Source organism: Drosophila sechellia, chromosome 3R (assembly GCF_004382195.2).
Source record: "Drosophila sechellia strain sech25 chromosome 3R, ASM438219v1, whole genome shotgun sequence".
NCBI classification, from domain to species: Eukaryota; Metazoa; Arthropoda; class Insecta; order Diptera; family Drosophilidae; genus Drosophila; species Drosophila sechellia.
Genome location: NC_045952.1, coordinates 18403371 through 18415523, shown reverse-complemented (window position 1 = coordinate 18415523; position 12153 = coordinate 18403371). Strand labels below are relative to the sequence as shown.

The 12153-nt window shown below is 45.5% G+C and overlaps 7 protein-coding genes across 7 annotated transcripts in view; 3 read left to right on the top strand and 4 right to left on the bottom strand.

Annotated features, from left to right (window-relative positions):
* LOC6607011 (F-actin-monooxygenase Mical) overlaps positions 1–1655 on the bottom strand; it is a 44795-nt gene extending 43140 nt beyond the window's left edge. Inside the window, 2 exon segments of the mRNA XM_032721754.1 lie at positions 744–770; positions 1569–1655. The gene's annotated coding sequence lies outside the window, so the exon portion shown is untranslated.
* Positions 1656–2086: 431 nt separating this feature from the next.
* On the top strand, positions 2087–3441 carry LOC6607008 (WD repeat-containing protein 61). The gene is made up of 5 exons (XM_002031761.2): positions 2087–2166; positions 2221–2515; positions 2587–2825; positions 2883–3070; positions 3133–3441. Exons 1-5 carry the CDS (start codon positions 2164–2166, stop codon positions 3404–3406), a joined length of 999 nt encoding a protein of 332 aa, XP_002031797.1. The 5' UTR covers positions 2087–2163; the 3' UTR covers positions 3407–3441.
* LOC6607007 (protein NDUFAF4 homolog) lies at positions 3428–4341 on the bottom strand. Its single transcript, XM_002031760.2, has 4 exons — positions 4101–4341; positions 3956–4047; positions 3643–3889; positions 3428–3583 (listed from the first exon to the last, which is right to left on the bottom strand). The coding sequence occupies exons 1-4, from the start codon at positions 4243–4245 to the stop codon at positions 3456–3458; spliced, it is 612 nt and encodes a 203-aa protein (XP_002031796.1). The 5' UTR covers positions 4246–4341; the 3' UTR covers positions 3428–3455.
* Positions 4342–4427: 86 nt separating this feature from the next.
* On the top strand, positions 4428–6105 carry LOC6607006 (dimethyladenosine transferase 2, mitochondrial). The gene is made up of 4 exons (XM_002031759.2): positions 4428–4979; positions 5033–5172; positions 5234–5550; positions 5608–6105. Exons 1-4 carry the CDS (start codon positions 4499–4501, stop codon positions 6032–6034), a joined length of 1365 nt encoding a protein of 454 aa, XP_002031795.1. The 5' UTR covers positions 4428–4498; the 3' UTR covers positions 6035–6105.
* Positions 6086–7649, bottom strand: LOC6607005. Its single transcript, XM_002031758.2, has 3 exons — positions 7258–7649; positions 6683–6785; positions 6086–6611 (listed from the first exon to the last, which is right to left on the bottom strand). The coding sequence occupies exons 1-3, from the start codon at positions 7387–7389 to the stop codon at positions 6223–6225; spliced, it is 624 nt and encodes a 207-aa protein (XP_002031794.2). The 5' UTR covers positions 7390–7649; the 3' UTR covers positions 6086–6222.
* A 400-nt stretch (positions 7650–8049) lies between these two features.
* Positions 8050–10392, top strand: LOC6607004 (protein cereblon homolog). Its single transcript, XM_002031757.2, has 5 exons — positions 8050–8180; positions 8251–8538; positions 8600–9242; positions 9303–9805; positions 9875–10392. The coding sequence occupies exons 1-5, from the start codon at positions 8159–8161 to the stop codon at positions 10180–10182; spliced, it is 1764 nt and encodes a 587-aa protein (XP_002031793.1). The 5' UTR covers positions 8050–8158; the 3' UTR covers positions 10183–10392.
* On the bottom strand, positions 10382–12146 carry LOC6607003 (E3 ubiquitin-protein ligase FANCL). The gene is made up of 3 exons (XM_002031756.2): positions 11572–12146; positions 10519–11514; positions 10382–10461 (listed from the first exon to the last, which is right to left on the bottom strand). Exons 1-3 carry the CDS (start codon positions 11683–11685, stop codon positions 10423–10425), a joined length of 1149 nt encoding a protein of 382 aa, XP_002031792.1. The 5' UTR covers positions 11686–12146; the 3' UTR covers positions 10382–10422.
* Positions 12147–12153: the final 7 nt, after the last annotated feature.

Sequence of the window (12153 nt, the reverse complement as noted above, 5' to 3'; positions counted from 1 at the left end):
TTGTTGGTTTTCCATCCATTTTCCGAGTGCATTGCGCCTGGGCTTTGGCTTTTTCCGCAGTTTGCCACTGTTTCATTTTCTTTTTGCGCCTGCCCTGGATTTCCATTTTGTCGTACTTGGTTTTTGCGATTGTGAAAAGTTGTGCACTAATGGCAGCTGTGAAATGCATTTATGTTTATGGTCTAGTTTTTCCATTCTTATTTGTTTCTTTTTTTTGTTTGAGCGCCTTTTGAGCACCTCTTAAGGGCAAACATTTATTCTTATCCTCCAGCCACATTAGTGCGAAGACTAAGAGCAATCGTGATGGGTTTGCTCTGGAATTACGAATGGAAGTGGAGCAAAGCAGTGGGATTCAGAATTATTTAACTTTACTTTAACTCTTTGAGCGACATACCTTAGGAGATCCTAAAACTGAATCACCTTTCACCTTTCACTAGGACACAATAGATATTCGTACATTTTTCGGATTTTCTATTTAAGATATTCTGCGTTTCAGAGATTGTATGTTTTTCTATAAGACAATTTAGCATTCATACCCTAGAAGATATTGTTTGCCTGAAGTATTGTTAAAATAAACTCTCAAGTAAAGAATACTTTACCAAATGAAGACCCCTCTCTTAAGATATATGAATCCCAACATGTGTGAGAAAATTAACATAAAATACCGATAAGATTACATAAACATGCAAATCTTCCACTTCATCTTATAATGTAGCATTATTGATCCCCGGCTGGCGACTCACCTTGATAATTTACAGATTCAGTTGGAACTGTTTGATTTATTCGAAGGGGTTTTCATATATCATTTTGAAAACGGCAAATTGCGATTATAATCGAAACAAAAGTGAGCAGAGGAAGAGAAGGAGAATAAGAGGAATGGCGATATTAGGGAGATAAAGTTGCACGCGAAAACCGGTTGCCGTTATTGTTTACACCAAATCGGAAACGAAGTTGTGGGGGCAGGCGCGAATATGGATGTTGTACGGAGGGGAAGAAGTGGAAACTGAGTGGAAAACGGGGAAAGGGGAACGGGAAAGTGGGAATCAATAAAACAAACACACCACGAAAAACACATGGAAAGTGCAGCAAAACTATATGCCTTTCATTTCGCTTTAGGCACAAATCGGTGAGTCCTGCTGCCATAAAAATGAATCATTCAAATCTTTTCGATTTTGACAAAAGATATGATATGTGAGATAAATAATATGCTGCTGCACAACCACACACACACACTCGCACAAGCTCTCACGCACACCCGCCCCCACGCACACGAACGAACGAGGCTTCACTGTGGATGTTTATTAATATATTCCAGACACGCGGATCCATAGATGAAAATCACACATATTCGAATTCACGGCGGCGACGACAGCGAAAAACAAAAAAATCTAAAACGAATTGAAAACTGAAAAGCAGAACACACGCGTTGGTCCGTTTCGTTCCTTTGTTTTTGATAGATATCGTATCGCGAGGGGCTAAGAACTATAACTATATACGCATTATATAACCGCACTCGTAGATCCGGGCATGGCTGCACCGTGGGCCACCTAATTGCACCCGTCACTTACACTTTTCCTCGCCAGTCGCTTGGATCTCGCGTCCGAGTCGTTTGGGGATTTGTTTTTTAAAACGCGACGTTCGTTCCTCGGTTCTCGACGGCTATAAACAGTGTGACCGAGCCGGGAGTGCAGGTATAAGCCGATGGTATGACCATGGCGGGGAAAGTGGCATTATGCCGTGTGCCATATGGGCAAATATACCAAAACAATAAATAGCAATACAATTAATGCAATATATACATAAACATAATACATGTATAATACAATACATACATAAACATAAATAAGTATAAAAAAAAGACTTAATAATTTTAAAATAAAATATTTTTTATTAATATTATTACAAATGAAAAATAGCCAACACATCAATTTCTCTTATTATTTAGAAATTAAGAATTTCTTTTTATTTATTTAAAGTATTTTATTAATTTCTATGTTAAATTTATTCACAGTGAAACATATCAGCATACAGTTTTGACCCACTGTAAACATCTCTTTTCAACACTTATTCTAACGCCAAACATTGTTATCGATATCATTCAGCTCATTTCATTTGCTGAGTTTGCTCGTTCGCAAAAAATAAACAATTTTCCGGAATTTAAAAATGGTAAGTAGATATTTAACAAAATGCTCCTTTTTTACAGCCCTGTGTTTCCCCTAGTTTTCTGTCCTTCATAAAGAGGAAAATGCGCACGACAGTTCGCTGTGGGACTGCACCTGGGGACGCGACACTGCGGCCTCAGATCCGGATGACGCCGGCATGGAGCCCGAGGAGGAGAACCCCTTTGATTTCGACAAGAAGGAGGCGCGCCCGAAGGATTTCTTAGTCACCGGCGGACTGGATGACTTGGTAAAGGTGTGGGACCTGCAGGAGGACAACACCCTAAAGTTGCGCCACAAACTAAAGGGACATGCCCTGGGAGTTGTTTCAGTGGCCGTCAGTTCCGATGGACAGAGTAAGTTGAAAGATTCTGTACTTGGGAGATAGAGAAATGGACATCTATTGAAGTTGCCGCCTTCCTTTTAGCCATTGCCAGTAGTTCTCTGGACTCCACGATGTGTTTGTGGGATGCCCGTTCGGGCCACAAGAAACACTTGCTAAACTTTGGGCCTGTTGATCTCTGGACGGTGCAATTTTCACCCTGCAACAAATATGTGATATCCGGATTGAACGACGGCAAAATCTCCATGTACAATGTGGAGACCGGAAGAGCAGAGCAGACATTAGATGCCCAAAACGGCAAATACACGCTTAGCATTGCCTACGTAAGCTTTACCTGGTAAATAACCCATTCTAAGAAACCTATAGCTATATTATTCTAGAGTCCCGATGGCAAGTACATTGCCAGTGGAGCCATCGATGGTATCATTACCATTTTCGATGTGGCCGCAGGCAAGGTAGTGCAAACATTGGAAGGACACGCCATGCCAGTGCGTAGCCTTTGCTTTTCTCCGAACTCGGACCTGCTGCTCACTGCCTCGGATGATGGTCACATGAAGCTTTATGATGTGTAAGTGGCTTAACACCTATGACATTTTCATGCACTACTATCTATTTATCTATTCTATTTAGAACCCACTCGGACGTTGTAGGCACCCTATCTGGGCACGCCTCTTGGGTGCTGTGCGTGGCCTTCTCCGAGGACGGCAAACACTTTGCCAGCTCCTCCAGTGATAACAGCGTGAAAATATGGGACACCTCGGAGCGCAAGTGCCTGCACACGTTCGCCGAGCACACAGATCAGGTGTGGGGCGTCCGTTATAGCCCCGGAAACGACAAGGTGGCCTCTGCTTCTGAGGACAAGTCCCTGAACATATACTACTGTCCTCCCAATGCCATTGTTTGATTTCGTACAATAGAGCGTAGATTTAAAACAAAGAACAAGAGTGATTTATTTACGGATTACCCTCCGAGCTCGATTTAACCCGCAGAAGGGGCTGCGTGGCTTGAGTTAGCATCGTGTCTTTGTACTTCTGGTCGGGTATATACATATTAAAAGTTTTAAAGTAGTGCAGTATGTTTTCTAAAAAGGGCGAATGCTAGTCTGATGTATTCTGAGAACATATTTTCTGTTAGGCTTACCAACTACAGGCTCCTTGAGCTTGTATTCATTGGCTATCTTCTTGGCTGGCCAGGATTCCGGATCCAACTGGTGGTCATTGATGAACTTAAGCGCCTGGCGCAGTGTGCAATGACCGGGGCTAATTCGGTTGGGCTCCATATATCCGTACTCGAAATCATCCGGCGTTTGGCGTTCCAGGGGCAGTGTTCGCTGTTCCACTTTGTCCGCCGCCGCCTCAGCTGCTTGGCGCTCCTGCACTCGCTTGATCTAGGGAACATATAGCACATTCCAAATTAGTATTGGTCGAAATTGCCTTCTAAAGTATTAACCCACAAATCGATCCTGCGAGGTTACATAAACGTCTTTCAATCGCCCGTCCAAGCTGGAGTCTTTCATATTGAGCTTGTCTACAAACTTGGGATCCACTGCAATGGGGGAAATCAAGCATTACACTCGAAGGGTGTTTAATTTTACTTACATTCCAAGGTGCGCTCCATGTCTCTCAAATTCGAGTCAAATTTGGGCGCCGGCGTGGGCTTCTCGCGCTCGAGTACGCGATGGGCACGATTCTCGACATTGAAGCGATTGGCCCTGCGGGCAACCATTGAAACCACCTGACCCATGCCAAAAATAAGTTAAGTTTTATTTATGTTGCTAATAATTCACGTGAAATCGAGTAAAACCAAAAGAATTATAAAAGCATTGCCAGCTGTTATTTGTTTTCGAATCAGCTGTTCGTCATGCTATCGATAAGTTATTCGGGTTTGCAACAGCTGACTGGCCAATTACCGGGTAGTGTTGTTAACAATACACAGCTGTTGCTTGTAAACAAACGAAAAGTTGTCTTCAGTTTCACTTTGTAAAAAAACTTAAGAAATGCTGCCTCTGCGATGCAGTTGGTCCTGGGGCCGGGCCAACTTTAGCACCAAGGCCAGAAAGGAACTGGTGACTCGCTACAGTGCCGAGTTCCCCGAGAAACTGCTCAACCGGAAGCGAAAGGTTCCCACGCACATGTACATTGCAAATTCGGAGGCTGCTGCAAGGATTAGCCAGTACCTGGAGCCCCATTTCCAGAGCTCCGGTTGCGATACCGTGATGGAACTCAATTCCGGTGCTGGGTACTTTACCCGGCATCTGTTGGACAGAGAATCCCAGTTTCGACGCATCATTCTGCTTGAGAGCATGGATCACTTTATGCCCAAAATCCAGGAGCTACACACGCTATATCCGGAACGTGTGAAGGTGCGCCAAGGAGACTTTGTGAACCTGTGGAAGTTGGTGTACATGGACAAAATCGACGGTGGCTCCAGGGTGGCGGATCTCCTGAGTGATGTGCCCCAGAAAGCGTTTACAGATGGTAAGCCCATGTTGGCTATTCAATATATCCTATAACTTATTTGTTTTCCTTAGATATCAACATGCTAGTCTTCGGCGCCGTGGGCTCCTATCCATTCTTCAAGCACTTGATCAACTCTCTCATATTTCAGACCAGCCTTTTCAACCTTGGACGCTGTGAGATGATCCTGGCCATGCCGCCACCCATATACATAGTAAATAAGCTAATTATCCCTGAAATATATCACGCTTATATTACTCATTTCCCTCCGTTAGCATCTCACCTGCAACAACGAGATTGGCTACCTCATTTACCGATCGACCAGCGTACTGTTCCAAATTCTGTTTGAGCACAAGTTCATTGCCAAGGTGCCGCGCGAGGATTTTCTACCTCAGCAGACGGCCTATAGCCCCACCAAGAGTAGCAAGTTGGGTAAGGTGCAGTCCATCAATCCGGAGTACTTATACTTGGTGAAATTCACTCCGCGCCGCAATCTTCATGAGCTGTGCCAGCCTCAGGATCTACCCGCTCTCTGGTTCTTCATTAAGCAGAACTATGTGAGCCGACGAAACAGAATAATACCCAATTTAGAGTAGGTAACACAATCAACCCAAGTTTTTTTTTTTTTCAAATTCAATTATTTGTGCAGAAAGTGGGTTCCCGGCTGTGGACCTCGGCTTATCATCAATCCGCAGTCCCCCGAGTCCGTGACACCCATCTATCCAGATGAATTGCCCAAGAAACTGCCACAGTACTCGTGCCGCAGTACTACAATGAGCACCAGAAACTACTATCCCGGCATCAACATCTACACGCAGTTCGGAGATCTTCTGCCTAGTCAGATGCTGACGCTATTTAGTCAGTTTCGTCAGTGGCCGGAGTACGGCGAGAGCTCTTTCCTCGCCTCGCTGGAAAATGCGCTGCTCAAGCTGGAGACAGCCAATGACGAACAAAACCTAGAGGATGGCGTCACGTTGCCAGAAGAGGATGATGCCGAAGCAGATGAAATTATCGAAGAAGAAAGCCCTGAAACCGCCACCACTCCCGCCAAGAGGCGCAGGAAAGCCAGTTCCTAGTTGTACATAATAGAGTTTCGCTTTTGCAGGAAAAATAAAGAATTGCTTTCATTTTGTGAAATGGTATGTAATCATATTATATCTGTTATAAACATGGAACAAATTCGTTATTCTTCACTGGGCTCTACACCACCAAACAGAACACAATACATTTAAGCACATAATTTGTAACGTAATGTTAAAATCCTTTAAGGACACTTTCCCTGAGCCATTAGGCGACTGCCGCGGGCGCACTTCTCGGCCAAATCGACGTAGTATTCCGGCGGAGCCTGCTCCGTGTCTGAAATACGTGTCTCCAGGTGAACGGACAGCTTCACACAGTCCACCATCAAGTTGGTGGGATTCACGCCAAGTACAAAGGAAGCCTCCTGGTAAGGGCACGGGTTTTCTTCCTTCTTGGTGTTTCCGAACTCATAGCATGTGTCGCGAATCATAAAGTGTCCGTCCCTGTTACATGGATTCCGGACGCACTTCGGGATGATCTCCTCCTTGTAGAGCACCAGAATCTGTCCAGCCTCACAAGGTCCCTGTCGGTAGGCCGGATAGCAGCCATCGGTCTCTGGGTAATACAGTGTGGCTGTCGAAGGGGAAGTACCCATACGCAGATTATTATGTCATCGCCATGGTAGCTCCATTATGACCGCTCACCTGGCGCGCAGTCGCAGACCCAGTCGTTCTGATTCTGCTGGTCCCCCGGATAAAGAAGCTGGTGCTTGGGGCATCGGGCTGGCGAATAAAGTGGCTTACGACCCTGTGGATGAGGAGAAAGCGGAGAGGTGTGAGGCATGGATCTGATTGATTATTCCCAATGGGGCTTGCATACACTACCAAAACAGTCGCCGTATTTTGAAATTCACTTTGAACACACAATTTAGAAGTTAAAAAGTTTTAAACTCTTAAAGTCGAGCACTCTGATAAAATAAATGTAAATGTAAATCTTTTTAACGAAAGAAGTTCAAATCACGTTCAACAGTATCCATATAATTAAAAGTCTTTTATTATAATTACTTAACTGAAACTTTAAGCTAGTTTCAAAATCAGAGCAATCTTGAAAAGTTTTTGAACATTGGTCACAACACAAAATTCCTAATTGGACTCCAACGACTTCAACTTCTGATTAGGAAGGGTATTCGGCGAAAGATGCTGCCCAGTTCCGTCTGGGTTTTCTCTTCCAGTTTGGCGTTTCTTATCACAAATGTGGATTGTGTCTGTCTGCAGCTTACCGCAAGGTTGGCCTTCTTCTTATCAATGTCTTGATCCTCAACAAAGGCGATTTGAGCGCGTGCCACTTTCCCAATAAGCGCAATAAGCGCGGCGATCAGCAAAAGTTGGGGATTGATCATTGTTCGCTTCATCACTTGTTCATGTGATACTCACGGCAATTCAAACAAGAATGAGCCTGGCCAATCTTGACTTAATCTTAATCAATGGGAAACGAAGATCTTCGATAACGATAACGATCTTAGTTGGGCGCAGTTATGTTATGGTTTTACGTTTACTTTATTTTCTCGCTAAGAAATATTCCAATATTCCAATTGGAAGTTTAGTGCGAATAACCAGAAAAGCAAAACAAAGTGAAATCAAAACTTAGTCCAATAAGGGCCAGTTTCAATTGAGATTGCTCTCCCGACTACATCCGCTCTTGCTAGTGATGCTCAAAGACTAATGCTCAGCTATTTCTATCGATGAGTTAAAAAATTAACTGTCTGATTATATTAATTTCCATAAGTGAAAGCGAAGAGAAAGGAATAAAAATAAAAAAAAATATCTGCACACTTACGTCGGCTTTTGAAATACTGGATTAAAAACTCCTTGTTGAGTAATGCTTAGTTATATTGTCTTCTTATGTGTTTTGGAATACCAAATTACTAAGTGTATCAGAAATTAAAATTTAAAATTGAATAAATTGTTATATAGAACGATAAACATTACAAGTCTATTTTTGCGCCCAACCACCGAACATTTTCAAAATTTTGCCATTATCAACACTGGTTATACAATTATCCAATCGCTAACTATCGAAAAGCTCCCATCTCTTATTTTCCTTTGTCAAAATAAAAACTAAATAAATATATATATAATTCACCTGCAAAACGAAGCTACAAAAAACACTGTACGGCTCAAATGGACGAAGAGGAGAACTCAGGTGGGTGTGGCAGCATCATAACACGCTGAATGTTCCCAATAACATATGTTCACCATATGAAACTGCGCAGAAATCAATTCTGTGCAAGCACGAAATGAAGATGTGCAATTGGAGGACCAGTCACAGTCCCAGGGGCTCCAGGATCGCCAGGTTGACGCGATAGAGCAGGCTTGGAACGATGCAATGCCCGACGAGCCGTCACCGCCGGCAGAATATGCCTTCCAAGATCCACTGGCCATCGTTGGTGAGGGAGGAGATGCACCGGAGGCCATGGTAGAGGACGTTTTGCAGGACGACACAGTAAGCGAGGGCAGTCATCCCAGCAGTGACATGTCTCTGGAGAGTCCAGGCAGTGAAGGTTAGTCGGCTTACAATCGTTGTGTTGCACATTCCCGCTTAACTTGCGTTTCCCTTTCCAGATGATTCCGATGTGCAGGGCCTGCCAAATTGGATGATTCCCCAGAACCGACTGCGCTCCGCCGTAGACATGATGGTCTCGCAAGCCCGCAATCGGGATGGCGGAATCGCTGCACTGCTCAGTGGGGACAACTTCCTACAGCGAGTGCGTAGCATGGTCTTTAGCCAGGAGCGACGACGCAGTCGCACAAGCGAGGAAACGAGCCAGGAGGAGGCTGCCGAGGAGCCCGATGATCCACCGCCACAGCAGCCACCTCTACCACCAATCGACATTGGCTTTGACACCAATCTGCCAGCGGAGCATTCATACTTCGGCAATCATTTGAGTCGCGTGCCCGGAGTGGACTACTTGGAGGTGGGCAGCGTCCACCACATGCTCATCTTCTTGCACCACCACATCCTCTTTCCCGGCGAGGTGCTTCCCTTCATGATCGACGGCCAAATGTTTGACGACGATATGCCCGGTCTAGACGGCCTGATCTTCGGCGTAAGCTTTCCGCGTTTGCAGCCGCCGGAGGACAACCCACACAAGTTGTATGGGGTCACGTGCCAGATCTACGAAAGGGGCGAAAGCGGCCGAGGGTTGGTGTTCTACAAATCACGAGCACTGCAGCGCATTGTAATCAACTGCGATGATATAAAAGGGTGGGTTTTGACTCTTCGGATCACCTTAAATTCTCCGTGATTAATCGCAAATCTTTTCAGGTCACCGCAGTACATTGCTCGCAATCCAACTAACAAATGCTTTAGCAAAGTCAAAATATTACCCGAGTATTTCCTGCCCGAACCGCTCCAGTCTGTTGACATGGGCTCGATGGCCAGATTTCGGGATATCCCCTCGATGCGCGACAAGTATCGCAGGTTCCAGCTAAGCACTACCACCTGGCCATCTGATGCCTGCCAAGAGTACTCGTTTGCTTCAATTGTGGAGCGAGCACGCCAGAGGCTGGAGTCCCAAAAGATAGACACAATGCCAAAATGCCCCATTCAGTTGTCCTTCTGGTTGGTGCGTAACCTCCACCTGACCGAGAAGATGATGCGGCTTACCTTCCTCACCGACTCGGTTAACACTCGCCTCCAATTGATCAAAAGCACGTTCAAGGACGAGACACTCTTCTTCTGCCGATATTGCAATAGCAGCTTGGCCCTCTGCTCGGATCTCTTTGCCATGTCGAAACACGGAGTGCAGACGCAATACTGCAATCCAGGTAAGCATAAGGAGGAGTCCAATGTCCTCTATTAGCAATGAATTCACCGAAACAGTAACTACTTTACAGAGGGCTACATCCACGAGACAAACACCGTGTACCGGGTGATATCCCATGCCATCGGCTACAGCGGCGAGCCGTCCACGAAGTTTAGCTGGTTCCCTGGCTATCAGTGGCACATCATTCTGTGCAAGTTCTGCGCCCAGCACGTCGGGTGGGAGTTCAAGGCCGTGCTTCCCAACCTAACACCCAATGTGTTCTTCGGTTTGTCCGGCTCCAGCGTGCGGATTGGAAAAGCCAGCGAGTACTCGCCCTTCAATGGAACCACCTATGTGGTGCGGAATATGCTGCGGATGATCTCAAGCGATATGGAATGAGGCTGGCGCGTTGTGAAGCGATTTCTCAGATGTCAACTCTGCTGCTGGCGTCGTCAGGGGAATGATGGGGTCCATCAGGTGGGACCTGTTTAATTCGTTTCACAACTACTTTTAGCAAAAGCACACGGCGTTTAATGGCGTGTATGTACACCTAATTGATATTTACGATTCTTTGAAACTAAAACTCCTCTGTAATAAGTTACTCTTAAATAATTGCGTTTAATATTATGGTTACAAATTTCAATCATTTAACAGTGCCGCAAATGAGGTGGACAGCTTCTAAAAAAGATAAAGCAGTTGTACATTTGCAATAGACAAAAGAATAGGCAACATTACCGCCTTGCAGAAGGGACACTGTCCGAAGGAGACCTCCAGAAAGGTCTTGCCATCCATCAGAGTCTTAAACCACTCCTCCAAACAGGCGGCATGGCACTTTAGCACACATTTGGCATTGTCGCAGGAGACGAGGGGCACCTCGCCACCATCCAGACGATAGACAAAGCAAATGTTACAGCGCAGCTCCTCGTTGTCCTCTTCATCCAGCTTGGTGCCATCCGACCAGTCTGGCATGGGAAAGTAGCACAAGTCGAACATTCGCAGTAGGTTCTTGTGAATGTTCACTTCGGAGTCCCAGTTACTTAGACCATCGCTGAGAACGTGGCGCAGGCGGGCCACCTCTTCCGTGGGCCCAATGATCTTCAGCGACATGGATGCAATGCAGGCAAAGGGATCCGCGATGGTCAGCTTCAAGTAGACGCGATCCTTGAGAGGGAACAGCCGTGTTTTGTGTTTGCTGCTGATGGGCGATGGTTGCAGCACATGACAAAGCTCGTCGATGTCCATGAAGTTGTCGTAGAAGGGACGCAGATCCTCCAGAAGCTTGCGGAAGAGGTTTAGGGCCTCCTCTAGGTTTCCAGCACTCTTGGTCAGCATTTCACCCAGCGATACGCAGTCGGGCAAACTGTGATCAAGCAAGAGAAGAGACGGGATCTTAAGCTCCAGATAATGCTGCTCGAAGTCGGTGAATTCGCTGAATCGAATCATGGAACAGGCCTCGTCCACTTGCAGGCAGTACTCATTTGACTTGTACAAGGCAAGGATATCGGAGTATATGTTCCCCTCCCGACTTAGTTCCTTTGACACTGTTGGAGCTTCTTGGGCAGGAAGAATCTTTGGCAAATGGTCCAGAAAATCCTCCAACAGCCAATCGTCCTGTAACTTGAGATTAGCCGATGTGTATAGCTTGTACTCCAAGCTTTCCTGGACGTAGAGCTGGAAGCCATGTAGAGCTGGGTGGTGTGGCAGATAGAGCTTAAGGCGGCGCCAGGTATCCTTAATTATAAAATTATCATTAGTTTGGCGGGAAGAATTGAAATGCGGACAACTTACCTCACTGCCCAATACTCCTCTGATGATGCACGCTCCACTTGGCTGAAGTTCCGCTTCCAGACCAGGATACTTTTGACACAAAAGGCACTCTACATCTTCCTTACTTTCCATCATATTTGATTTTGGTCAGATTGCGCTTGAATGACTTTTGTTTACATTTTATGTTTTGAACGACCATAGTTAGTGATGTGCAGTCTTCGATGACACGAAGTCTTCAATCACGATCGATAGAAAATTAATCGGCGGCGTTATTTAAATTTGATTGCTTGACTAAACTTTAAAGTATATGTTGATTAACCCTTGGAGGCAATATTCCGCCTTGTTTACATATTCACCCTTTGGCTGCTTTGTTTACTATGTATAGCCGGCAACATTGTAGTTCAGCCTCTCCCTACTTATCAGCCAAATTTACGTTATTTACTGATTCGAATCGGCATTGTTTGCTCTTCGTCAGAGCGCAACACCTGCAGGCCACAGTAGGTTTCTTTTGTAACACCTGCGTGGCGGCCCCGTATCAATGGCAATAGCCACCGATTTTGATAAACTGCTCTCTCCAGGCGTTGGTCATCGTTCGAACACCGG